Source organism: Prunus mume, linkage group LG8 (genome assembly GCF_029339155.1).
Source record: "Prunus mume cultivar Tortuosa linkage group LG8, ASM2933915v1, whole genome shotgun sequence".
NCBI classification, from domain to species: Eukaryota; Viridiplantae; Streptophyta; class Magnoliopsida; order Rosales; family Rosaceae; genus Prunus; species Prunus mume.
Genome location: NC_142705.1, coordinates 10,096,289 through 10,122,895, shown reverse-complemented (window position 1 = coordinate 10,122,895; position 26,607 = coordinate 10,096,289). Strand labels below are relative to the sequence as shown.

The 26,607-nt window shown below is 37.0% G+C and overlaps 7 protein-coding genes and 2 pseudogenes across 7 annotated transcripts; all 9 read right to left on the bottom strand.

The window, feature by feature from the left end:
- Positions 1–331: 331 nt before the first annotated feature.
- LOC148914687 (NDR1/HIN1-like protein 10) lies at positions 332–1,018 on the bottom strand (annotated as a pseudogene).
- Positions 1,019–4,281: 3,263 nt separating this feature from the next.
- LOC148914686 (NDR1/HIN1-like protein 3) lies at positions 4,282–4,833 on the bottom strand (the record flags this gene model as incomplete). The annotated part of the gene is made up of 1 exon (XM_089043274.1): positions 4,282–4,833. A coding segment is annotated over one exon (552 nt), but the record flags the coding sequence as incomplete, so codon positions are not given.
- A 2,424-nt stretch (positions 4,834–7,257) lies between these two features.
- On the bottom strand, positions 7,258–7,827 carry LOC148914685 (NDR1/HIN1-like protein 3). The gene has a single exon (XM_089043273.1). The coding sequence runs from the start codon at positions 7,825–7,827 to the stop codon at positions 7,258–7,260; it is 570 nt and encodes a 189-aa protein (XP_088899399.1).
- Positions 7,828–10,488: 2,661 nt separating this feature from the next.
- LOC103339843 (NDR1/HIN1-like protein 10) lies at positions 10,489–10,860 on the bottom strand. Its single transcript, XM_008243198.2, has one exon. It carries the CDS (start codon positions 10,858–10,860, stop codon positions 10,489–10,491), a length of 372 nt encoding a protein of 123 aa, XP_008241420.2.
- Positions 10,861–11,125: 265 nt separating this feature from the next.
- LOC148914684 (NDR1/HIN1-like protein 10) lies at positions 11,126–12,093 on the bottom strand. Its single transcript, XM_089043080.1, has one exon. It carries the CDS (start codon positions 12,054–12,056, stop codon positions 11,421–11,423), a length of 636 nt encoding a protein of 211 aa, XP_088899206.1. The 5' UTR covers positions 12,057–12,093; the 3' UTR covers positions 11,126–11,420.
- A 912-nt stretch (positions 12,094–13,005) lies between these two features.
- LOC103339844 (NDR1/HIN1-like protein 10) lies at positions 13,006–13,677 on the bottom strand. The gene has a single exon (XM_008243199.2). It carries the CDS (start codon positions 13,675–13,677, stop codon positions 13,006–13,008), a length of 672 nt encoding a protein of 223 aa, XP_008241421.2.
- Positions 13,678–17,011: 3,334 nt separating this feature from the next.
- On the bottom strand, positions 17,012–17,879 carry LOC103339689 (NDR1/HIN1-like protein 10 pseudogene; annotated as a pseudogene).
- A 1,512-nt stretch (positions 17,880–19,391) lies between these two features.
- LOC103339690 (NDR1/HIN1-like protein 2) lies at positions 19,392–21,186 on the bottom strand. The gene is made up of 3 exons (XM_008243024.3): positions 20,452–21,186; positions 20,073–20,141; positions 19,392–19,777 (listed from the first exon to the last, which is right to left on the bottom strand). Exons 1-2 carry the CDS (start codon positions 21,016–21,018, stop codon positions 20,109–20,111), a joined length of 600 nt encoding a protein of 199 aa, XP_008241246.1. The 5' UTR covers positions 21,019–21,186; the 3' UTR covers positions 19,392–19,777; positions 20,073–20,108.
- Positions 21,187–21,794: 608 nt separating this feature from the next.
- Positions 21,795–25,527, bottom strand: ABI5 (Basic-leucine zipper (bZIP) transcription factor family protein). The gene is made up of 6 exons (XM_008243025.3): positions 25,211–25,527; positions 23,318–24,523; positions 22,750–22,821; positions 22,624–22,653; positions 22,206–22,320; positions 21,795–22,101 (listed from the first exon to the last, which is right to left on the bottom strand). Exons 2-5 carry the CDS (start codon positions 24,458–24,460, stop codon positions 22,225–22,227), a joined length of 1,341 nt encoding a protein of 446 aa, XP_008241247.3. The 5' UTR covers positions 24,461–24,523; positions 25,211–25,527; the 3' UTR covers positions 21,795–22,101; positions 22,206–22,224.
- Between the last annotated feature and the right edge of the window lie 1,080 nt (positions 25,528–26,607).

Sequence of the window (26,607 nt, the reverse complement as noted above, 5' to 3'; positions counted from 1 at the left end):
AAAACGGCAAGTAAGCTAAGAATTAATTCTTTATGTAAGCATCATATCATATATACTTCTTTGTTAAGAATAATTTTTTTCCTATTGTTTCAATAAACTCATATTGTGTAGAGACCTGGTCATCATCAATGGAAAATTTGTTACATTTTTCTGTCAAGCCCTCAAGCTGAGTATGGTCCGCACTTGCTTGTCAAACTTTTGGATTTGTCAGTAAATTTATGACGAAATCTTCATGGAGACTTTAATTTGCAACCACTTTAAAACCCTCAAGGGGGTTCGTGTAAACTCCAAAAGTACATGGTCTTAAGTGAAAATGCGATCAATGTAATTTTTATTTATTTTGATTACAAGCCCTATAAGGTACAAGGAGTGGGAGGGCGACACCCCCACAATCGGTGACGCTAAAATTAGCACCCACATATCTTGCATTAGGAGAACTACTCAAAGGGATTTTCAGCTGGCAATCGATACTGGGGGGACTTATACAGCCAGTCTCGATCTTCCCATACCTAGCCTTTACCCAAAGACCCAACTTTACATCAATATTGTAAACCCCAGCACATCTTTCCGAGTTGAACCTGGAAAGCTCCAATTCCTCAAGCACCACAACTTGATGTCCTTCAAACACAGCACGTACCGTACTTATGCTCTTGTGGCCTTGGTAGAAAGAAGTCGAAATGTTGTTCACGCGCAAAACTCTTATCTCCGTAGTTGGCCATGGCCTGGATGTGACTGAGGTATACACCAACCTTTTTGTTGTGGTTTCCTATAGAGATGTTGAGCGCAAGGTTGTAATAGAGAGTAGTGTTTGGGGTGGTGTTAGTGAGATCGAATTTTCTGAGTGAGGCGTCGGTAACGGTGAATTTGAGCTCTTGGGGAAGAAAGATCAGCCAGAAGATGAAAACGGAGATGGTGAAGATGAAGAAGATGAGGGTGGCGTAGGCCACGAGGCAGAAGTAGCACTTGAAACACCAGTCACGGCTGTGCCTACTTCCGAGCATGGTGAGAGTTAAACAGCAAAATCATATGTGTGTGTTTGACATAATACACCTAAAAGGTTTGATGTTTAAAACAATACTAGGCGACCAACACTCAGAAACTCCGAAGTAATTATCCCTTGCGAACATCCCAACGTGATATGAGTGATCTCTTTTTCTTTTTTCTTTTTCCTGCCAAATGATAAGAGTCGTGATCATTGGAAACAAAGTAAATTCCAAAGTCATATCATATTGACTTGGGCCCTGAATTAATGCATAGCTAAGATATGGAAACAAGAAAGGAGATATATATAATTAAATAATATATATATATATATATAGAGAGAGAGAGAGAGAGAGCTTCCATTAAGGGATCCCTGAAATAAGCTTATTTGAGGGACACCCCTTGTAGGCCCCACTCCGAATTGTATTTCACTAATCAAAACCGTCTATTTTGTAGATACTCATTCAAAGATCATCTCTACAAAAAAATCACTTGAATCCGATATTATTTGACTACTCAATTGAGTTATTGAAATTTTAGTACTTTCATGAAGCACCGTGTTCATTGATTTTGTAAGATACAATTGGATGTCAAAACAGTTTCCGATTTGTCTAATTTTTTATAAGGATTCTTGATATTCCTAGGACAATATGGCTTTGAATCCCACTATATTATCACGCAATTAACTCATGGTCATTAGTCCTTCCTCCCTTATAAGAATTCTCATTCCATATTTGTATATGTGTTAATATTGATTTACCTTCCTTGTATTGCTGATTCAGTTTCCTTGTATATATCTCTACTAGGGTTATCAACTATGTATAAATCTCTCATGTATTACACTTATCAAATCAATCTAAAATACAAAGTTTACATGGTATTAGCCATTCTCCTTTTCTAACAAAATCTTTTCCTTCTCCGGACATGTTCCTTCCTCTCTCGCCTTGGCCATCAATGCTTCGGCTTCCTCCTCCTCCACGACATCGACTTCCTCCCTCCCTGGCCCAACCTTGGCTAATTTCATCAAGCTTACTGAATCCAATTATATATCTTCTCTGGACTGCTCAACTTCGCCCCTTTTTCATTGGTCATGGGCTACTCAAATATGTGGATGGCTCCACCTCTGCCCCTACTAAGACTCTCATTGTCTCGACTCTACTGTTCCTGCTCCCAAATTTTGACCATCTTCTCTGGTTTCAACAGGATCAACTCGTTGTCAGTTATTTGGTGGCTACCTTGATTTGGGCTTGGAGATTGATGGTTTAGACAAGACGAATATCAAAGGGAATATGAAATTGGGAGTGTTACGGGTGTTAGTTTATGTAATAGTGTTAGAAAATTATAATATTTATATTTAATTTTTTAATAATTGAATGGAAATTAAATTATGGGACTCGTGACTTTAAGTACATGACTTTTTGTTATGTATTCATTGGGAATAGTCATGTTCTTAACAGAGGAAAAATAAAATATTATTTATTTTATTTGTAAAATAATAATGCTTTATGTGATAAGTTCCATTGTTCCACAACATGAAAAGACACATTTGTTGATATTTTTTAGTCACATCTTTTCTGAACAAAGGCCTTATTGCCTATAAATAGAGAAGATCCTGCAACATTTCATTCATCCAATTGTCATCCAACAATAGTAGTTTTTAGAGCATTAATATATTTTTAGAAATATAGTGAGTTAGTAAGAGAGAATTCATGCACAAGTTTGAGTTCGCTTTTCTTGGGAATTGTAGTGCTACTTCAATAGAAATCGATCGTTGTATCCTGGGAGACGTTTGCCAAGCAAATCCTAAAAGCACATGTGAGGAGGCAATTTCGTCTTAAGGAGATAGAACCAAGTTCTAGACTCGATCATCTGTAAAGTATTCATAACATTTACCGTGTCGTTATTTTCCTTGTATTTATTTAGAATTCATAGTGAAGTTTTATTTGTGAAATTCTATAAATATAGCAATTATCTTTATATTTTACCAACAAAAAGGCCATTCGGAATCACAGTGGTAAAATACATGATATGGGACATGCAGATTTGCTTGCTCTATAATATAGATTAGCGGGTTGGGTAGAATTGAAGTTCATTCATGCATTGCATAATTTACATATTGTAATTCTCACTAATCACGTAAGACATAGGACCCCTACTGAGCTTGTAGTGCTCGCCTCTTATTAAATCTATTGCAGGTTTTGGATCTAAGGTTTAGTTTGTGACTTGAAACAAGAAGGACGAGTTGTAGATAGTTTTGGACTTCTTGTTGTAGAAAAATAAGTTAAGAGAGAGTTTCTTTCCTGTTATTTTAGTTGTAAAATTACGATGTAAATTACTTTGGTTTAAATAAAAGTTTCTATTCAGTTTTCATGTTTCTTGTTACTTAAATTTTAGTTCTAGTTTTTCTTGTACCTCACACTTCTATAAAATAAAATAAAAATTGGGGTGTGACACATATATAGTATGACTAGGCAACCAAACAGAGTAACACACATGTTCACTGAGAAACCCATCATTTGAAAAAACTTGGGGGTCATCATTTGACAAGACAATCCACTAATAGAGAAAGAAAGTTACAAAGGAAAACAGGTACAAGCTATAACTTCCTAAGCAGTCTTATTCTCCAAGTCAAAATTTTGCAGCTAGTCTTTCATGAAAGTGGCAGCATCCTTCTTGAGCTCTTTTACCTCATGGCACTAACAGCACAACACACGTCGAGAATGATATGATGGAATGTAGATTTTGAAAAGAAAATATCAATTTCTTCAAGAAATCAATACAAGAATCTGATATGTAAATCTAAAATGGTGAAATGATTCAATGTGTCTAGATGCATATCCCGTTTTATGGAAAATACACATGTAATAGCTGCGTGTTATTTTTTTTATACATATCCCGTTTTAAAGAGCAAATTAGATGAAATGTAATGACATTTGAATGTAAGGGTGAAATTAGATGTTGTTATTAGTTCAAGTGAAAATTATTGCCGAAAAATTAAAGGGCAAATTGAGTTCATTGTGGATTTCAACATTTAGCTATAACACGCATTCACTTAATTACTCTCCCATGTAAAGAGGGATAGTGTTGCCGATAGTAGACAAGCAGTTGTATGGCATAATCAACAAATTCTAATGTATAAACTAAAATACAAAGAGGTCATGTGTGGGAACACACATTTTTGTATCCACAATGTCATCATCAATTTTAATTTCAACAAATAGACAATGGTATTAATTAATTGAAGCTTGTAATAAACCTTTACTCTTCTTTTAATTAGCTACATAATTTCCATTACTAAACTCAAACTGAGAGGATTATTTCACAGTAAAAATGTTCAAGATATATCATTGAAGGGCATCCCTTATACTCCTCAGCCTGTTTCAAAACTAAAGGACCAATCCCAATCCCCACGGAGATTGTAAAGATTTTGACACTCCCACACTCCTTGGAAACAAACTTAGGACCTACAGAAGTTCCATTGTTATAAATAGTACTCAAAGGAAGTTTGAGTTGACAATCCACCTTTGGGGGCTTGAAGTAGGCAGTCTTGATCTTACCATACCTAGCCTTTATCCGTGGAGCCAGCTTCACATCAATATTGTAAACCCTAGCACTTGTTTCCGAGTTAAACCGAGAAAGCTCCTTTCCCTCAAGCACCACCACTTGCTGCCCTTGAAGCACAAAACGCACCATGGTTGTGTTCTTGTGGCCTTGGTAAAATGGAGTGGAAGTGGTGTTGACCAATGCAAACCTCTTTTTCCCATAGTTGCCAATGGCTTGGATCCGATTGTAATATACACCGGCCTTTTTGTTAGGGTTTCTTATGGATACGTTGAGAGCGAGGTTGTAGTATAGAGGTTGTTAGGGTTTCTTATGGATCGTAATTGGAATATATAAAAAACCTAATGAGAAGAGAGCGAATAGAATTTGCCTTGATGTCGGCTTGAGAAGAAAGTAATGAGAAGAGAGCTGGAAAGATTACTTTCTGACCTTCTCTTAAGGAATGAGAGTGCCGAACCACTCACACCAACCACCTTATTACCCCTTTTCTCTTTTAAGTCAGCTTGTTTTGCACTTTTCTACCACAAAGTCTAAAACATCAACACAGCGACAGATCAATCCCTTTTCTCTTTTAGTTTTCTTTGTGGTTTTATTGAATCAAGATCAACCGATCAATCAAGTAAGTCTCCAAATCCTAATTCTGCAATTTTCTAAGGGGCATAGTACTTAAGCATGTAATTTATGTCTCATTATATCTTTGTGGTTTGTTATTTTTGTGGGTTATTGTTGGTGATTTCTTTATTATGTCCAATTACGAATAATGTGATGTGCATAACTGTAATTTTGGAAGGATGACAAATAATCAGAACATATCAAAGTAATGGCACATAATAAGTTGATAATTGTGATTATTTCTGAAGTAAATTTTCATATATATATAAGTTAAATTTATTCTATTTTATTTCACAGTTGTTATTTGAGGTTAACTCTCATTATATATATATATATATATATGTATAAAAGTTAATAGTGATTTTTTCTTTCTACAAATCTCCTTGAATTGAAGAATTTTGGGGATTAGGTTCTTGTGCTCATGCATCTATCTATATATATAAAGCAAAAGGAGATGGTATCATGAATGGATTTCTAAACAATGATATTGTCTCAATTATCGACGGTCATGCCAAAATAACTAAAATTCCAAAAAATCTTCCAACCTTCAGAGAGGAATTGAGGCGTCTAGCATCCGACAAACTCGGGGACTATATGGCTCCAAACTCTCAACGTTTACAATTAGAGCTATGGAGCTTCTATGAACTTGTAGAATACAAATTACCCAGGTAAGACTATTGCTAATGTTATCTTTACTATTGTTTTCAGCATTATTAAGTGAAACTTAGACTCAAGGGCTTAAATTTTTAGATTGTGAACTTACTGATTTTCTTAATCTAATTTAAATCCTTTAAAAACATCTAGTCATGTCATTTAGAATAGAAAAAAGCTTGGCTCCGTAAAATTGAGGAGGAGCTCTTCCTTACGACCAATGTGGTTTTGACACATGTTAATTTTTTAAAACATTTTCTTTCTTTTTTATTGAAACTTTGTCAATGTTGCTAGACTTTAACCAATATCATACCTAAAACCTTGTTGTATTTATTGGCGATGCCATCCTTAGTCCCAAAAGAAATCAATGCAAATAATTATCTATTTAAATGTCATATTATACGTATACGTATACATCCTTGTTGTATTTATTGGCAATGACTAGTTAACAACTTTGCGTATTATACATATACATCTGTATTTTTAAAGTTACAAATTTAAATTGTGTATAAATTCAAGTGACATATTTCTGAGATTTCCCCATTCATAAAATGAAAATCAGTTTAAAGACTTATATCAACTAGAGAAACCCTTGAATTCAAAACGAATGGTAAACTTTCAAATCAATAATTAAACAAACCTCTACGCCTAAGTCATAAAAATGCAGTCCCCCTTGATGATCCCCCCAAAATTCTCCTTCATCACTAGTAGTGTGACTGTGACCGTGATTGTAAACTACTTTCTCCTTTCTTTTCCCATCATCATCTGTCTCAAACGGATAAATTTGTTTGCTCCCATGTGGTCCGTATCGAAACCCCCCCTTCTGCTTCGGGTCCCGCGGTTCCAGGCCGCCGGCAAGAAGAATTTGGGAGCCCAACAAACTGCAACCCATCAAGTAGGGAACATCCTTGCCCTCCACAGAACTTCAGAAGCCAATTTTCGCAGTAACTCTATCTTGGATTTGGATTTGAATGTGTATAATAAATCGCCCAATTTAATGGCGCGAATATCGTAACGAGCATGACCAGTCTTGCACTCATAGGTACATACATATAGAGACCTACTATTGGTATCAGTATCATCCACCACCTCTCCTCGATTTTTATGTGATTGTATCGAGGAGAGGAGGCTGCAACTACTAAATATAGGAATTCGACAGAGCCTATACTAAAATGAAAGTATACGTGTATGAATATCCTCGTACGTTAATGGTGACTAATTATTTTAGCATCATATTGTTTTTCAAACACATTTTTTCTTTTGTCAACGAATGTAGTAAAAAAGAGACTCTTGACACACGCATGCGCATAATCATATCAATGTAATGCATTGAACCCTAGCTACCATATATCTAAAAGAAAACAAAAAAAATTCATTTATGAATTAATTTGAGAAACAAAAAACACAATCCCCATCTTACACAACCAACCACGTACATTACCCATGAAAAATTTATTCCTTATCACACTTAGCAACCTCAAATTTTTCAGTAGATTTTCCGTTGGAATTTAAAGGAACCTTCAAGTTGCATTTCATCTTCATCTCGTCAGTAATCTTGAATGTAGTATACTTGGCCCAATGCTTGACATTCAACTTGATAACGATATCAAAAACCGTGGTGGCCTTAAACTTTGAAACCTCATCATCCAGAAGAGACACCGATTGCTCCCCCTTGAACACTGCTTTCAAAGGATGCTTACCTTTGTGTTCTACCTCGAACGGGTCGACGTTAGTATTTTTCAAATCCTGGCTTTTGTAAGAAGCGACGGCTTCAAACTTCTCATAGTGGAAATCAGACCTCTTGTTAGGGTTTTCAACATTTATGGTGGTGGCTAGATTGAACTGGAGGATTTTATTGGTCGTCAAGTTGAATTGGGTCAGCGATGCATCGGTCACCTGGTAGTTGATCGAATGCTGAGGGCTGTATTCGCGAATGACGAGCGTGGCAGTGAGGATGGCAATGAAAAATACGATTATGAGAACGCAGCAACAGCAGCAACATTTTTTCCAGTTCCAAGCCATGGTTGATAGAGATTTAGGAGGAGGGGGGCAATGAGATTTTGTAATGAAGAGTGCAAGATTATTTTCTTTCTAGTTTTGCAACACGAGCACCAACCCTTAAAACTTTTGATCTTGATGTGGATTTTCTCTACCACCAAGACAAAAGAGGGATGGCAACTTGAACGCGAGATTGCTAAGGTATAAAAATGAAGGGTACATATAGGGTACAAACGCCGAATATGGCGCCGTTGAATGATTTATATGGGATATAGAATGTGCATACTTAGTAAATACATGTATTATACGTGTATTTTAAAATATTATCCCGTGTTAATCTAGTGTACGTAAATTTAAGAACATCATGTTTTGAGGAGTGCCGCACAACTTAGTTTTGATTGTGATTTGTAATTAATGCAAGAAGAAAAGTCGAATGTGAAAAATCTCATGCCATGAGATTTTATGACACATCATGATAATTGGATGGCTAAGCTTTAGCCTAAAACACACAGTTCTGGAATCCACGAGAAAGAAATAAGGGAACTTCAAGTTCATTGATAATATGGATAACATAACATAACCTTAACCACAGGTTTAAAGTTGTTTAAATACCCTAGGAATAAACAAGGATTAAAATAGGAAAATAACAAAGTTTCCAAAAACTGATAAAGCATAAAAAATGGATTTTGGGCTGTTAAACGATCTCGGGTCATGGGTCCAAAACTAATCTCAGGGCCCAAACTTGTAGCTTTCCAAGTTTGCCTTTGCGCGTGCGTCTCTCCAACTCCTCTTCAATTGCTTCCACCATCTATTCTACATCATTTTAGAATTACTAGTTGTAATTTGTTTTCCTAATTTCATTTAATATTTCGCGTTCATGTAATTATAGCGGCATTTTACATGTTAATTAACCGAAAAATCTTAAGAATTACTTTTGCCGAATTATATGGACACGAGAAACCTTCAGGACAAGAAAAAGGCTTTTAGATGTAGTTAACGGTATCTAAACTATCTTTTTCAATAAAAGTCTACGGTCACATAAAACTCTTTGACATTTTCTCAAAATGTGATATTACCTTACAATAATTGTGTATTAAAGATAATAACACAAAAAAGGGTTTATAGCTCAAGTCATTAAGAGCATGTACTCATATACCCGAAGTTCTAGGTTCAATTCTCCCATCTCCCAATCTTGCCTTTTTCTTTTTTTTTTCTTTTTTTTAAAAAAATTAATAACATAAAGATAGAATTTGTAAATTATATTACTAACCAATAGAATTGAACTCCTTCGCACCTATCAAAATTCACAAAGGTGTGAGTTTATTGGATTTTAAAAAGACAAGGGAGGCTGCATAGAAGCATTTTGGTTGGTTGCTTAGAGCTATTCCAACCATGCAGCCCACCCGAGGGGAGGGGAAAAAACAAAAATCAGCTTCCACCATGCCAGCCCGGGGTGTGGGACCCACCAACCGGGTGGCGAAAGGCAACTTTGCCTCGGGTCCAAAGCGAGGGGTTATTGTCTCTTCTGATGAATCGCTACGATCTTGCTCTGATCCCTTTCTGATATCGCTACGGCATCACCGATTTGATTTTTTTCTGTTGCCGCGTGGCGTCGTGCAGGCTCTCGATCGATTTTTCCTCCAATCCAATGCCAATTTTTTTGCCATAAAATCTGGAAAAAATTCGAAATTTTAAAAATACCAAAAAATTAATGAATTTTTTTCTATAAATACCAGACTTTTTTTTTAAATTTATCTGAAATTTGAAATTGAAAATTTTATCCGATTATGAGATATGAATAGTATTGACACGTAGGAACCCGTAAATCTTATCCGAAAATGTTATCCATATTAATTATTAAGGTAAATAAAATTGTAAATAAAACAAAAAAATGAATAGTAACTGCCCTTAGCTAGGGCAATGGGTGGAAACACAAAATTGGATTTTGCAAGGGCAACCACTATTCACGTGAATAGTGGCTGCCCTAGCTCCCCCCTTGCCATGGCTAAGGGCAATATGGGTGGAGTTGCTCTTAGTGAAGGAAAGTAATAGCGGAATGCCAAAATCTTATTGAAGTCGGTGCCGCCTTGAGATTGCGAGCTGGGTCTTTAAAATCGATCACTTTTATCCGGATAGTTGCACTCGGGTTACCTTGAATGATCCATCTCCAACCAATGGCCGCAAACACGTAACCAAATTCTTTTAAATTTGCATGTTTATGTATGGAAATATTCATTTTTCTTTGGTTGATTCTGCGTTTAGGGTTACATGTACAAAACTACAAATTCATTCAGGCTAAAATTGTTAGGAAGGATTTAAACTGATTAAACATGTCCAAAACTGAAAAAAATTACTATGTGAAAACAATACGTGACACGCCGACTTAGTATTACAAATCCACTCGAATTATAATACGTGCATAATCATTGAAATATTATGTTGGGTTTAATAATTGTACGTGTTTTAATTTGAATGAATTAGTAATTTTACGTTATTCTGTTATGATACATATATAAGAAAGCCGCTATTTTGAAGTAAAGGTTCCTTAGATCTGGATTGGGATTATTAATTTGAAAGTAAACCAGAAAATAAAGTCATCAAATGAACATTGAAACAAAATTTGAAAGAGAGAGAAAAATTATACAAAAATATAATCTAACTCTAAACTACGTACATGAAACAAATTTAAGCCTTATCACACTTGGTGCTATCAAATTTTTCAGCTGATTTTCCGCCAGAACTCAATGGAACCTTGAAATAGCAAGCCATTTGGAGCTCCTTGTTAATCTTGACCGCACCAATCTTGGTCCAATACTTAAAATAGAGCTTCAAAACGATATCGAAAACTGTAGAATTCCTAAAATTCGAAACCTCATCATTCGAAAGAGCCACCAGTCGTTGCCCCTCGAACGATGGAGTCAATACAAACGAATTCTTGTGCCCTACGAGGAAGGGGGCCAAGCTACTATTACTCAAATCCTGGTTCTTATAACTAGCAACGGCTTCAAAATTTTCGTAGTGGAAGTCATTCCATTTGTTACGGTTTTCAACAGTCATGTTGAGGGATAGATTGTATTGGATGGTGTTGTTGGCCGCAGTCAGGTTGAATCGGGTCAGCGAGGCATCGGTGACCTTGTAGATGACCGATTTCAAGGTCTGAATTGCCGGATAACGAACCAACCAGTGCCGCTGAGGGCACCAAGTATTACAACAAGGATGCAGCAACAGCAGCAAATTTTTTTTAGCATGGTTGGGAGAGAAAGACAGAGAAGGGGTGGGGGACAAACAAATTTTCAAATGAATATGATTCATAATATTTCTAATTAACAAGAGTGTGAGATTGTTGAGGTATAGGGAAATATGGTAGGGTTACAAGTTACAAGTATATATAAGGCGTAGAGACTCTGCATTGTTAGTAAAGACACGTATAAAATGTGTATTTATCTTGTAAGTATTCCCGTTTTAGTTTATGTGAGTTTAAAAATAGTAAGTTTTGAGGCTGGCACCTTATCTTAGTTTCGACTTTGGCAAGTCCTGAATGTTACATATAACAATAACAAGGGGAGTGGCTTTGTCAAACTATTTAAACATGGGAGTAAAAAACATAATACAATCTGCTAGGCAGCATCAGGGTCACCAAAGATATGAAAACTCTTACACTCGGTGGTCTGGAAACCACTCAAAAATGTTCCATTAAATGAAGTGCTCAAAGGAACCTTCAGCTTGCAGTCGCTCTTCCTTGGAATCTTGAAGTAACCCGTCTTCACCTTGCCGAATCTGATTCCTATACGAAGAGCAATCTTCACATCAATGCTATAAACCCCATTTGCAGTCTCCGAGTTAAAGTTGGAAATGTCACGTTCCTTAAATCTCATCAACTGCTGCCCTTCAAGATTTGCATTCACAATGGTGGTGTTCTTGTGGCCTTGGTAAAACGGCGTCGAATTCAACCTCACCAAAGCAAACCTCTTCTTTCTGTAGTTAGCAACGACTAGGATTCGGCGGTAGTATAAGCCGACTTTTTTGTTAGGGTTTCTGATGGTGATCTCAAGGGTGAGGTTGTAGTGGAGAGTGTTGTTGTTGATGCTGGTGTTGGTGAGATTGAATTGGGTGAGAGAGGCATTGGTGATGGTGAATTTGGGCTCTTGGGGAAGGAAGATCGACCAGAATATGAAGAAGGCTAGGAAGAATAAGAAGTAGGTGATGTAACACAAGCAAAAGCAAAAGCAACAGAGGCCACTCCTTCCAAACATGGTTGAGAAGAAAAAAATTCAGCTGGATTTAATGGTGTGAAAGATCAAGTGTGCCTATGGGCATGGGAAGTTTATATGTATAGGCTTCTCTCTATTGGCAGAGAATTATAAAGGATCGGGAACAGTTCAAAGTCAAACGCCAGATTAAGGACGTTATTGAAGGAAGTACTTCTCGGAAGCTTCCAACTAGTTGACTTCAGTATCATATCGTGATTATTAATTAAGCATAAGAAGATGCGAAGATGCCAACGATGTTGAAATGTTCCTTATGTTTTTTAGCGAACGGGAAGTATTTATGTTTATCAAAGGAGGTCTACATGTACACGGTGAGCTGCAAATATACTAATTTCATATAGAGCCTTGATCAACAAGGGAGCATTCACCACTTTAACCAAAGTGTACATTCACTATCATTCTCAACACTTGACACGTGTCCATTGACATAACCATGGTTCCATAAATACGAAGTAAATAGTTAATTATGGATATGCTAATGAACACGTGTCAAGTGTTGAGAAGGGTGATGAAGGTACACCTTGTGTTAAAGTGGTGAGCAAAAGCATTTCCGATCAACAAATACTATATGTAATAACATGTAAGAGATGCTAGATGGAAGGGAAAACGGCAAGTAAGCCAAGAATTAATTCTTTATGTAAGCATCATATCATATATACTTCTTTGTGAAGAATAATTTTTTTCCTATTGTTTCAATAAACTCATATTGTGTAGAGACTCGGTCATCATCAATGGAAAAATTGTTACATTTTTCTGTCAAGCCCTCAAGCTGAGTATGGTCCGCACTTGCTTGTCAAACTTTTGGATTTGTCAGTAAATTTATGAAGAAATCTTCATGGAGACTTTAATTTGCAACCACTTTAAAACCCTCAAGGAGGTTCGTGTAAACTCCAAAAGTACATGGTCTTAAGTGAAAATGCGATCAATGTAATTTTTATTTATTTTGATTACAAGCCCTATAAGGTACAAGGAGTGGGAGGGCGACACCCCCACAATCGGTGACGCTAAAATTAGCACCCACATATCTTGCATTAGGAGAACTACTCAAAGGGATTTTCAGCTGGCAATCGACACTGGGGGGACTTATACAACCAGTCTCGATCTTCCCATACCTAGCCTTTACCCAAAGACCCAACTTTACATCAATATTGTAAACCCCAGCACATCTTTCCGAGTTGAACCTGGAAAGCTCCAATTCCTCAAGCACCACAACTTGATGTCCTTCAAACACAGCACGTACCGTACTTATGCTCTTGTGGCCTTGGTAGAAAGAAGTCGAAATGTTGTTCACCGTGGCAAAACTCTTATCTCCGTAGTTGGCCATGGCCTGGATGTGACTGAGGTATACACCAACCTTTTTGTTGTGGTTTCCTATAGAGATGTTGAGCGCAAGGTTGTAATAGAGAGTAGTGTTTGGGGTGGTGTTAGTGAGATCGAATTTTCTGAGTGAGGCGTCGGTAACGGTGAATTTGAGCTCTTGGGGAAGAAAGATCAGCCAGAAGATGAAAACGGAGATGGTGAAGATGAAGAAGATGAGGGTGGCGTAGGCCACGAGGCAGAAGTAGCACTTGAAACACCAGTCACGGCTGTGCCTACTTCCGAGCATGGTGAGAGTTAAACAGCAAAATCATATGTGTGTGTTTGACATAATACACCTAAAAGGTTTGATGTTTAAAACAATACTAGGCGACCAACACTCAGAAACTCCGAAGTAATTATCCCTTGCGAACATCCCAACGTGATATGAGTGATCTCTTTTTCTTTTTTCTTTTTCCTGCCAAATGATAAGAGTCGTGATCATTGGAAACAAAGTAAATTCCAAAGTCATATCATATTGACTTGGGCCCTGAATTAATGCATAGTTACATAAGATATGGAAACAAGAAAGGAGATATATATAATTAAATAATATATATATATATAGAGAGAGAGAGAGAGAGAGAGAGAGAGAGAGCTTCCATTAAAGGATCCCTCAAATAAGCTTATTTGAGGGAGAGAGAGAGAGAGAGAGAGAGAGAGAGAAAGCTTCCATTAAGGGATCCTTCAAATAAGCTTATTTGAGGGACACCCCTTGTAGGCCCCACTCCGGATTGTATTTCACTAATCCAAACCGTCTATTTTGTAGATACTCATTCAAATATCATCTCTACAAAAAATCACTTGAATCCGATATTATTTGACTACTCAATTGAGTTATTGAAATTTTAGTACTTTCATGAAGCACCGTGTTCATTGATTTTGTAAGACACAATTAGATGTCGAAACGGTTTCCGATTTGTCTAATTTTTTATAAGGATTCTTGATATTCCTAGGACAATATGGCTTTGAATCAGACTATATTATCACGCAATTAACTCATGGTCATTAGTCCTTCCTCCCTTATAAGAATTCTCATTCCATATTTGTATATGTGTTAATATTGATTTACCTTCTTGTATTGCTGATTCAGTTTCCTTGTATATATCTCTACTAGGGTTATCAACTATGTATAAATCTCTCATGTATTACACTTATCAAATCAATCTAAAATACAAAGTTTACATGGTATTAGCCATTCTCCTTTTCTAACAAAATCTTTTCCTTCTCCGGACATGTTCCTTCCTCTCTCGCCATGGCCATCAATGCTTCGACTTCCTCCTCCTCCACGACATCGACTTCCTCCCTCCCTGGCCCAACCTTGGCTAATTTCATCAAGCTTACTGAATCCAATTATATATCTTCTCTGGACTGCTCAACTTCGCCCCTTTCTCATTGGTCATGGGCTACTCAAATATGTGGATGGCTCCACCTCTGCCCCTACTAAGACTCTCATTGTCTCTGACTCTACTGTTTCTGCACCCAAATTTTGACTATCTTCTCTGGTTTCAACAGGATCAACTCGTTGTCAGTTATTTGGTGGCTACCTTGATTTGGGCTTGGAGATTGATGGTTTAGACAAGACGAATATCAAAAGGGGAATATGAAATTGGGAGTGTTACGGGTGTTAGTTTATGTAATAGTGTTAGAAAATTATAATATTTATATTTAATTTTTTAATAATTGAATGGAAATTAAATTATGGGACTCGTGACTTTAAGTACATGACTTTTTTATGTATTCATTGGGAATAGTCATGTTCTTAACAGAGGAAAAATAAAATATTATTTATTTTATTTATAAAATAATAATACTTTATGTGATAAGTTGCATTGTTTCACAACATGAAAAGACACATTTGTTGATATTTTTCAGTCACATCTTTTCTGAACAAAGGCCTTATTGCCTATAAATAGAGAAGATCCTGCAACATTTCATTCATCCAATTGTCATCCAACAATAGTAGTTTTTAGAGCATTAATATATTTTTAGAAATATAGTGAGTTAGTAAGAGAGAATTCATACACAAGTTTGAGTTTGCTTTTCTTGGGAATTGTAGTGCTACTTCAATAAGAAATCGATCGTTGTATCCTGGGAGACGTTTGCCAAGCAAATCCTAAAAGCACATGTGAGGAGGCAATTTCGTCTTAACGGAGATAGAACCAAGTTCTAGACTCGATCATCTGTAAAGTATTCATAACATTTACCTTGTCGTTATTTTCCTTGTATTTATTTAGAATTCATAGTGAAGTTTTATTTTTGAAATTCTATAAATATAGCAATTATCTTTATATTTTACCAACAAAAAGGCCATTCGGAATCTCAGTGGTAAAATACATGATATGGGACATGCAGATTTGCTTGCCCTATAATATAGATTAGCGGGTTGGGTAGAATTGAAGTTCATTCATGCATTGCATAATTTACATATTGTAATTCTCACTAATCACGTAAGACATAGGACCCCTACTGAGCTTGTAGTGCTCGCCCCTTATTAAATCTATTGCATGTTTTGGATCTAAGGTTTAGTTTGTGACTTGAAACAAGAAGGACGAGTTGTAGATAGTTTTGGACTTCTTGTTGTAGAAAAATAAGTTAAGAGAGAGTTTCTTTCCTGTTATTTTAGTTGTAAAATTACGATGTAAATTACTTTGGTTTAAATAAAAGTTTCTATTCAGTTTTCATGTTTCTTGTTACTTAAATTTTAGTTCTAGTTTTTCTTGTACCTCACACTTCTATAAAATAAAATAAAAATTGGGGTGTGACACATATATAGTATGACTAGGCAACCAAACAGAGTAACACACATGTTCACTGAGAAACCCACCATTTGAAAAAACTTGGGGGTCATCATTTGACAAGACAATCCACTAATAGAGAAAGAAAGTTACAAAGGAAAACAGGTACAAGCTATAACTTCCTAAGCAGTCTTATTCTCCAACTCAAAATTTTGCAGCTAGTCTTTCATGAAAGTGGCAGCATCCTTCTTGAGCTCTTTTACCTCATGGCACTAACAGCACAACACACGTCGAGAATGATATGATGGAATGTAGATTTTGAAAAGAAAATATCAATTTCTTCAAGAAATTAATACAAGAATCTGATATGTAAATCTAAAATGGTGAAATGATTCAATGTGTCTAGATGCATATCCCGTTTTATGGAAAATACACATGTAATAGCTGCGTGTTATTTTTTTTATACATATCCCGTTTTAAAGAGCAAATTAGATGAAATGTAATGACATTTGAATGTAAGGGTGAAATTAGATGTTGTTACTTAGTTCAAGCGAAAATTATTGCCGAAAAATTAAAGGGCAAATCGAGTTCATAGTGGATTTCAACATTTAGCTATAACACGCATTCACCTAATTACTCTCCCATGTAAAGAGGGATAGTGTTGCCGATAGTAGACAAGCAGTTGTATGGCATAATCAACAAATTCTAATGTATAAACTAAAATAGAAAGAGGTTATGTGTGGGAACACACATTTTTGCATCCACAAAGTCATCATCAATTTTAATTTCGACAAATAGACAATGGTATTAATTAATTGAAGCTTGTAATAAACCTTTACTCTTCTTTTAGCTACATAATTTCCATTACTAAACTCAAACTGAGAGGATTATTTCACAGTAAAAATGTTCAAGATATATCATTGAAGGGCATCCCTTATACTCCTCAGCCTGTTTCAAAACTAAAAGGACCAATCCCAATCCCCACGGAGATTGTAAAGATTTTGACACTCCCACACTCCTTGGAAACAAACTTAGGACCTACAGAAGTTCCATTGTTATAAATAGTACTCAAAGGAAGTTTGAGTTGGCAATCCACCTTTGGGGGCTTGAAGTAGGCAGTCTTGATCTTACCATACCTAGCCTTTATCCGTGGAGCCAGCTTCACATCAATATTGTAAACCCTAGCACTTGTTTCCGAGTTAAACCGAGAAAGCTCCTTTCCCTCAAGCACCACCACTTGCTGCCCTTGAAGCACAAAACGCACCATGGTTGTGTTCTTGTGGCCTTGGTAAAATGGAGTGGAAGTGGTGTTGACCAATGCAAACCTCTTTTTCCCATAGTTGCCAATGGCTTGGATCCGATTGTAATATACACCGGCCTTTTTGTTAGGGTTTCTTATGGATACGTTGAGAGCGAGGTTGTAGTATAGAGTGTTGTTGTTGGTGTTGGTGTTGGTGAGATTGAATTGGGTCAGCGAGGCATCGGTGACGGTGAATTTGAGCTCCTGGGTTGAAAGATCAACCAGAAGATGATGACGGCGACAATGAAAAGAATGACGGCGAGGATGGAGTAGTACAAGATCCAGAAGAAGCAAGAGAAGTTGCACCAGCGGCTTTGCCTTCCAATACGCATGGCTGCTGCTAGCTGAGAATAAAGAGAAGATTAATACGCTGAGAAGAATGATTGGGTCTTGTTATATACTTGTGAATGATTTAAATCATAAAAGATCGAAGTTACTTGTGAACTTCCAGTGGTCGGCCGCATTGACAATGAAGGTACGTACATGCTTCCAGTTAACTTCCAATGTCATTGACTTGGGTATCGTTGACAATGAAGGCAAGCTCCAGATAAGATTTGAAGAAAATCTTTTATAATTGTGACGTTTATGAAATAGTCAATTTAAATAGCTGTTGGTTGATTAAAAAAAATGAAATTGCACATTAATTTAAATGCTAGTACGTCCACGTCTTGGTCTAGTAGTATTTTCAATGTTAGATCCCGATTATTTGAATTTCTCTCACTCATTGATAAATATATAAAATGAATATGTTGCCCATTTCAAACTTTTCCTTTTTAATCATATTACTACACCACATCAACGCATTTTAGGAGTAATTTCGTGAGATCTGCCAATGGGAACTTCCAAAACATTATCTTGGGCATAGAAAAACTAGCAAACTTACTGAAAGTTTTGGAAACGCAACCACTCTTTGTCTATCTGACTCATTTGTAGGATAGGTGTAACAACCCGATTCTTAATTAATTTTTAATTATTAATTTATTCTGAGAAAAGATAATTTTGCCCCTATAATAAATTATTAGAGAAAGTGACATTTTCTCTAATAATTTATTATAAGGGCAAAATTCTCTTTTCTCAAAATAAATTAAAAATTAAAAATTAGTTAAGAATCGGGTTGTTACAATAGGGCATTGAGCTAGAGTTTAGGCCCAATCAAACATTTCTTCGGATGCTTCAACTTGGATGTTATATTTGATGACGTGCTTAAATGTTTAGAAACATTATAAAATTGGGTTTAGGTCAGTTGGTTAGGGGCTTCAGGGCGGAACCACATTGTGGACTCCGGTGGGCTGTAGCTCAGGAGATTTTTGGGGGAAAAAATAAATCAAACCTATACAGCCCAGTATGTGAACCTGTAAATAAAAATACACAATTTCATTTCTTGCCAACACTAATACACATAGTTAGGAGTAATTTTTGGTTTAGAGGTCTTCTACGTTTGTAGTTGATGTCAAAGATTGTTCCACGTTTGTATTTGGTGTCAAAGATTGTCTCAACACCAATTAAGTAAGGGTAAAGTCCTTAGCCCCAACTCTCATATTTTAACCTTTTTCATTTATTTGTCTCCGGTCATCAAACAAGAAGCATTTTTCTAAATGAAATTCACCATTTTGCGAATGATACGGCTCTAAATCTATTTTTTTTATGTGTTTCTAATTAGCTTGGTTTATATGATTTAATGTATAATTTTATTTCTAGAAAAATTATAAAAATTGTAAGTACCAAAACAAAAACAAAAAAAACAAAAAATCCTTATATTTTAAGCTAATAGCTTTAGCTAGCCACTTCTTGTTCCGCCCTTGGTTAGGGGAATGTCCATTTTCTTGCCTCCGAGTTCGAATCCCCCTTCCCCGTAGATTAGATTAATTTAGATCATCGCTTGTATAATTAAAAACTTTATAGAGAAAAGTAATGTTCCTACACTCATTATCAGAAGAGAACGATTCTGAAGTACATAAGTCTGATGGAGGAAGAGACCACCATAAGTCCCTACGCCATACAAACTGAGTGGCAACCAACACAAGATGAGCCTCCTTGAGAATAACTTTTTTCACGTAATAAATGATAAATCTAATCTCTATATATGCTTAACCAGAGCCATGAAAACTTGTTGAGGAAGAAACACGTGCAGATTGCACTCATTTTTGCTGTTGTGGTTGGTAATAATAAGACTCAGCACCTATTCTCCTCAGTGGAAGACCTAGCCACTATAACTTTGCTTCCTTTTAGCCCTCAACTTATTTTATTGGAACCCCAGAAAGATCACAAAACCTCCTGTAGACCGTGTTCTAAAAATTCCCCTGCCCAATAATCTGCATCAAAATAGGCATTGATTTCTGTTATTATTTTCCATCATGTACACAATTGTTTTCTACTACAATATATACAAGCACTAGGACGAAAAGTTGTTATTACTTAACGACGGTTTAAATGTACTTAATGACGGTATAAATGTACTTAACGGCGGTTTAAATGAAATCCAACAAGCTAATATAAACCGTTCAAGATAGAGATATATTGCAAAATCATATTCATATAACCTACTATAAACTGAAAAAAAACTATATAAAATGTTCTTGTTTGCTTTAGAACATTGATTTGGGTTACCTTCCACGAGGTCTTGAGATGACTCAAATGTACAAATCACACCTTTATCCCCGAACTAGTGCTTCCAACCTGCGCAGAGATGAGATTATACTTAAAGTTAAATAAAGGTTTGAATTCCACACAAAAAGCATATATTTGATTAATTACTTCAAAGGTCTAATTTCAAGCTAACCCTAAAGGAAATTTCTTTTTCTAGCCAGTGCAGGGTTTCAATCAAGGTTTCTAGACTCAGGATATCTTCACAAGACAAGACAACTTTTGTTGAAAATGCTTGCAAACAAATACCATTCAAATAAAGTAATTAAGTGTCAATATTGCATTCTACATGCTTTCATATCACGGCCATCCATTCATATGCTTTCTGTAAGCTAAACCGAACCTTTTTGCAATCTGTACTCTCAAATTTTTCAGAAGCTTTTCCCTTGGAATCCAACAAAGGAACCTTCAATTTGCATTCTTCCTTATACTCGTTGTAAATTTCAACCTTACCAGCTCTGCTCATAACCTTAACCTTGATCTTCAAAATGATTTCGAAAACCGAACCACTCTTAAGGTTGGATGCTGCATCACCCTTAAGAGACACCGATTTCTGCCCTTTGAACACTAGAGGTGTCAATGCAGATGTGTTCTTCTTCGCTACTTCGAATGAGCTCAAAGAAACTTCATTTAAATCCTCGTCACCGTAGGAGGGAACAGCTACAAATTTTTCGTATCTGTAGTCAGAATATTTGTTAGGATTTTCAACACTCATGTTGGCGGCTAGATTGTATTCTAGGTTGTTGCCAGACCCCATGCTAAACTGGCTCAATGAGGCATCCGTCACCTTGTAGCGCGCTTCTAACGACGGCCCTAATTTTTCTTTAAGCACGAAAAGAACAATCAAGCCCACGATGAAAAATAATAAGAGAAGGAGGCAGCAGCAACAGCAACATTTTTTCGAACTCATGGTTGAATAGAGATCTAGAGATGTTTTGATGAATATAATGCTAAACCAAGTCCAAGACAATTCTTTTATTTTGTTTTTTCTTTTTCTTTTCGCGCGTTGCGCTCGAACACCAGCCCTCAAACCAAACCTGGATTTAGATTCAGAATTTTTAACCACCAAGAAAAAGAAGGCCGGTTAACCAGAGATTGTGCATATCAGAGGTATATATGAATGTGCATAGTTAGTAAGTACACGTAATATATGTGTATTTTTGAAACATGCATCCCGTTTTAGTTGATGCAATTTTAAGAGTAGCTAGTTTTGAGGCCGACCATACAATTTAGGTGTGAAGGTACCTTATCCTGAAAAGCCCCAAAATAGAACACGTAAAAATCTCAAGCTTCTAAAATGTAACTTGTCCTTTTAGTTTTATGCAATGGGAAACTTTCTTTTTTCAGTCAACGCTTGACCAGTCAACTCACACTGAGTACCAGGTCCAGTCTGACTTGATGAACATGACCAGGCCAATCTTGCACCTTGCGAACACAAGTATAAAGATTGCAAATCAATGATGATTACTTGCTATTTAATTAAAATAAGATTGCAAATCATTGTAGACTACTTTCTATTTAGTTAAAACCTTTGCTCTAATCCTATATGATATCAGAGTAGACTTGAATGCGCGTTAAGCTCAAGAGACGAGACGACATGTCAAGGGGCATGGTTCTCACCATTTCGACTTTAGAAAATGTAAGTCTTGCATTTGTGCTAGACTGGTTTTGGGTAGGAGGCTCTAATTCCAAAGAATTTTAGCTTATGCTAATAACGTCAATTATTCTAGAAGACACGTAAGTTGAATACAACACATACCATTAAGCCTAATACATAACTTACAAGAACAATAACCCGCATCTCAAATTTAATATTCTTCTACTAGATTTTACAGATTTCAACTTTTTTTCAACGATCCATATTCTCATGGTCATTTACGTTGGTGTTGATCACTCAATCATTTGCTCCACCTTGTAGCCATTTCAGCATTGGGGTTAGCTTGCACAGTTTCAATCCTCTTGGTGGGAGCTGCCAATTCTGTTCCTCAATGATCTGCATGGAAGAACTTGTTAAGTAGAGAAATATAACATATTGATTGGGAAAAAGGCAGAAGATGTCCAAAGGCAACTTGAAATACAAAGCTCGAATGAATTTACCAACTCTCTGTCTTGCATATCATAAAGGGCAACTATGACACCTCCTCAACACTCGCAGCTTCTCCTTAGCTTTCTGGGCCCTGCTCTGAACTCTCGTTTGCATTTCGTCAAAGTACTGCAAAACCATCTCAATTAGATAAAAGATTTAAGGATGCATAATCGTGCGGTTTGTGAATCTGCAGTTTGCAAAGTAGAGATGCATAATGTGATCAATAGCATCTTTTACAGAACATAGGCCTATTATTAAATGTGCAGTCACGCACAAACATATACGAAAATAGTATTATTATTTTGCAAGATTGTGAATCAAAATCGCTATCAAACATAACATTCTACTCCAAATACAGACCTCGAAGTTATTAGAAAGCATTTGTTCCATTGCTAAGTGCTACAATGAGAAATTAACTGCAAGAATTACCTGTTGCTTTCGTTTCCTCTCGAGCTCTGCCTGTTCATGTTAACCCGATCAGCAAGAGCAAATAATTACAAGAAACAAAAGAAGGCAGAAAGCTTTGACGCATCAAAATGTTTCCCATGTCATTACCAGCGCCTGTTTAAGGTGTGCATTCTCCTCTCTTAACTGGTTCAGTTCCGCTTCCAATTCAACTGTGTATGCCTGTAAAAGCAGCACATATCACTAAAAAGGAAATTCTTGCCATGATTCTTCCTGAAAGAATAATAAAACAGTTTCTTCCAATTCAAGTGTACATTATTGAAAATTTCGATTGCGGGTTCAACTGCTTACCTAGCAGTTCACAAACTGCTTCGCACTGAATTAGAAAATCATATTCATCAACTACCTATCTGGTCTACTTTGTTAAAGAGCTTGTAGAAGCTAGCAGCTTTGCCTATATATGTACGACAGCATTGAAAAAATTGAATAATAAATTAAAGCTGCTGCTCAATCCATCTATAACAACCGGGGATAATGCAATTATGTTGATTCAAACTAAAACAAAAGAAGGACCATTTTGCTACCCCATCACTAAATTCTTGATGATCAATTGTGAATAAAACAATGTCTATCTTACTGAAAGCATCAGAAAAAGATACTTAAATTACTGATCATGTACGAGCAGTTGAATTAGGACTCAGAAAAAGAAATGAGATACCTGTTTCCTGGCTCTAGACCTTGCTGCAGATTCTCTGTTCTTAATCATCCTTCTCTGCCTCCTCTCCACCACCTTTTCCACCGGTCCATCTAAGATCCTCTTCCTTCCTCTTAATCCACCCATGTCGAAACCAAATTGACCCCCAGAGTTCTCAACCTGACTAGTACACATCCCATCGGAGGATACCGGGCTCACAGGAGCTGCCATCCCAATTGGCTGCCCTGCTGCATACCCACCACCGCCATTCACCACTCTCCCTCCAAAACAAACCGCCTGTGGAGGCGGCACTGCCGGGTACGCACCATTTCTCTTGCCATTTGCAGCATACCCCGATGACTCAGCAACAACTGTGGCCCCATTTTGGGGCATACCCTGGTAATTAGGCATACCAGCAGCAGTACTAGTACTAGCGCCTGCAGTACCAGCAGCCCCCATTCCCATCACAGGCCTGTTAGCAAAACTTGGCCCCACTGCCTGGTTGCTGTTCTGATACATCCCATACTGCTGCTGCTGCTGTTGGGGCTGAGGCGGCAGCACGGCCCCAGCCGCCAACATAGAATCCGGTTCCCGAACTACCCCCGCTTTAACCAAGAAATCCTCCAATGTCATCTCCCCAAACGTAGGCTGGCGAGGGGCAAACTCGGAATTCTGAACACCATCATTGCTGCTGTGACTGTTCTGCTGCTTTGCTTGCTGCCCTTTGTGTATCTCAGACCAAACTTCATCCACTGTTTTCCGACACAGCGGCCCAGGTAGAGTCAACGAGCCTTGGCGTGGCAAGCTGGGTTGCTTGGCTATGGCGGCGGCCTTCTCCTCAGAGGCCTCTGCCGAAGGCATGTGCGCATCAATGTTGTTGATGTTGCTGTTGTGGTGGTTATGGTTGTTGTTAATGTTGGTGTGGTTTGAATTGATGGCTTGGTTTTCTTCCGCGGTCCAAATGCTGGTGAGAAACTCATCCATGTTCATGGAGCCAAAATTCTTGCCATTCTCGCAGAGGGTGTGCTGAAACTCATCAAGGGTGAGAGAGTAGATGGAGGACTGTCTTCCCAATGAGGAGAAAAAGTGGTTCGTGGCTTGCTGGTCGGATTGCAACGGCGATTCGACCTCGTCATGGGAGATGATTTCGGACTCCGAAACGCCCATGTTTTCGTGTGGTCTGCACTTGATTGAATATTGGGTTCCTGAATTCTAACAGACCTGATCAAACTGATGCACAAAAACCCAATCAGTATGAATTTTCCAAATTTATATCAACAAAACAGAGCAGCCCTCGGTATGAATTTTCCAAATGTTGCTGTACAGAAACTACAAGACAACAAATCTCTCTACGGTGGTCCCTACCAACAAAATTTTTAAGGACAAAACTGCTGCGCTTGGACTTGGAGGGACCAATTGGAATTAACAAATGGTTAATTAGTGCTTTGCTTAATCTTAAGCATGAGATTGATAAACAATTGGAGAAACTCACGTGCCATTCATGAGATGGTGGTACATATTAAACGAGTATATAAGGACAAGAGGTGTCTAATATCTGCAATTAATTATGCATTTCCAAAAATAGGAAAATGGAATAGAATGTGGGACATGGTAGATAGCAAAAGCTAAGAGAATCTTTCCTGTTTTAGTATTGCAATGAGTGGTGTTTCAACAATTATTAGACACCACCAAGAAAAAATATATATAAATCCTGTAAAAAGTTGCACCAATTATTTGCATAAAGAATATAATTATTCATCACCAAGAAGTCTCAGATCCCAGAACCAGCACATAAAAATCATCAGATACATGCAAACACAGATCACAGAAACAAGTTTAAACAGATGGGTTGTTCTAAAAGCTTACAGAGAGTTGAAAAAGAGAACTTGCTGGCTATGAACATGAAAGAAAAAGTACCTGACTCTGACTGAATTTATATGTTTGATTTGGGAATCTGGAGAGAGAGAAGGCTAAGAAAGAACTAATGCCAGAAACCCAATATGTTCCAGGACAGGACAGGACACTATAATTTTAGCCTTGGACAGATCTGAAGGGCCAACAAAACAAGCTCACATCTCACATAACCAAGTACTGGTAATGAACTTCTGCTTCAAGCTTTGGTATATATATAGTACCAAGTTTAAAGGGTAGGCTTTTTTTTTCTTTTTTTTCTTTTTTTTTTATTTTTTCGGCTATTATACAGGGGAAGAATTTGGGTGTGTGCTAAGGAGAAGGATCGAGCAATTCCATGACCATACCTCTAGCTTTCCAGTGAAGTGTGGGGGCCACTTTGCTTACAAGTCAATCCCATCAGTCTCTACAGTTATTCATATAAAAATTTGCAGCCTCAAAGTGCCAAAATTAGACAATGCTTCGAGCCCTTGACACCTGTTAGCCATGTGGCTGCAGAAGGAGAGGTCTTTGTTGGAGAAGCAACACGTGTTCTTCTCCAGCCAGAAATATTAATAGAAAATGTACATGATATAATAATATTTAAATAATAGGCTTGTATTCTGTTTTTGACAATCCGACTTTTTATGATCGTTTGGTTATGAATATGAGGTATTAATCACTCTATGAATCTATGTATTTGTTAAATTAGAGAGCATTCACTCTAAAATCAATGACAATTGGTGGTGTATGTGTATATTGTAGTGTAAAGCTTAACATACGTAAGTCGGATTTATATTATTCTAACATGTTTCGAATTTATAATTTAAAGTTACCCTTTCTTTAATTATGTACCCGACTTCAAGAAAAAACATATAATTATTTATAAAATACACGTATCAAGTAAATTCAGATATTGTACTTAATCCTTCAAACCTAATATGTCAAACTTTGTAACTAGGCAAGTACAAACTCTTTAACTTTGGTCAATTCATTAGTGCATCTTTATGGACTGCGAGGAGATCACATGCAAGAAGTGATTTCTACGAGAGAACTAGGGCATCTGGGCCACGTGACGTGAGCATCTGTTCTTTGTTTTGTTTCGTTTGACGAATTTGCCCTTGGGATTTTGTTCAAATTTAGGTGGATTTGTAGCAAACCCATGTCGGTGGTTCTTCTTCTGGTTCAGTAGCCGCTGATTTGGGGTTTGGTATATCTGCTGGTATTGATCTTGTTCTTGTTCTTGTTTGTACAAGAACGCAACAGTGGAAGTGGTCCAATATTCATACATCCCTTCCCAGCTGCCTCCAGCACAATTGATTTTTCATTATTGTGGTATTTTTTGCAGGATATAAGTAGCTCTTGTACTTGTTCAACAGTTATTGTGTGCCCTTGCAAAAAAAGATAAAAATGTCGGGAACAAT

What these genes read in the sequence shown, in the direction of transcription:
- LOC148914685 (XM_089043273.1), bottom strand. Translation starts at nt 7,827, where the DNA reads ATGGCTTGGAACTGGAAAAAATGTTGCTGCTGTTGCTGCGTTCTCATA.
- LOC103339843 (XM_008243198.2), bottom strand. Translation starts at nt 10,860, where the DNA reads ATGACTGTTGAAAACCGTAACAAATGGAATGACTTCCACTACGAAAAT.
- LOC148914684 (XM_089043080.1), bottom strand. Translation starts at nt 12,056, where the DNA reads ATGTTTGGAAGGAGTGGCCTCTGTTGCTTTTGCTTTTGCTTGTGTTAC.
- LOC103339844 (XM_008243199.2), bottom strand. Translation starts at nt 13,677, where the DNA reads ATGCTCGGAAGTAGGCACAGCCGTGACTGGTGTTTCAAGTGCTACTTC.
- LOC103339690 (XM_008243024.3), bottom strand. Translation starts at nt 21,018, where the DNA reads ATGAGTTCGAAAAAATGTTGCTGTTGCTGCTGCCTCCTTCTCTTATTA. An exon ending in AGAGTACAGATTGCAAAAAG is followed by an intron (nt 20,142 to 20,451) that starts GTTCGGTTTAGC and finishes ATCTCTGCGCAG; the next exon opens with GTTGGAAGCACTAGTTCGGG.
- ABI5 (XM_008243025.3), bottom strand. Translation starts at nt 24,460, where the DNA reads ATGGGCGTTTCGGAGTCCGAAATCATCTCCCATGACGAGGTCGAATCG. An exon ending in GGTCTAGAGCCAGGAAACAG is followed by an intron (nt 22,822 to 23,317) that starts GTATCTCATTTC and finishes CTGCTTTTACAG; the next exon opens with GCATACACAGTTGAATTGGA. An exon ending in AGAGGAAACGAAAGCAACAG is followed by an intron (nt 22,321 to 22,623) that starts GTAATTCTTGCA and finishes ATGGTTTTGCAG; the next exon opens with TACTTTGACGAAATGCAAAC.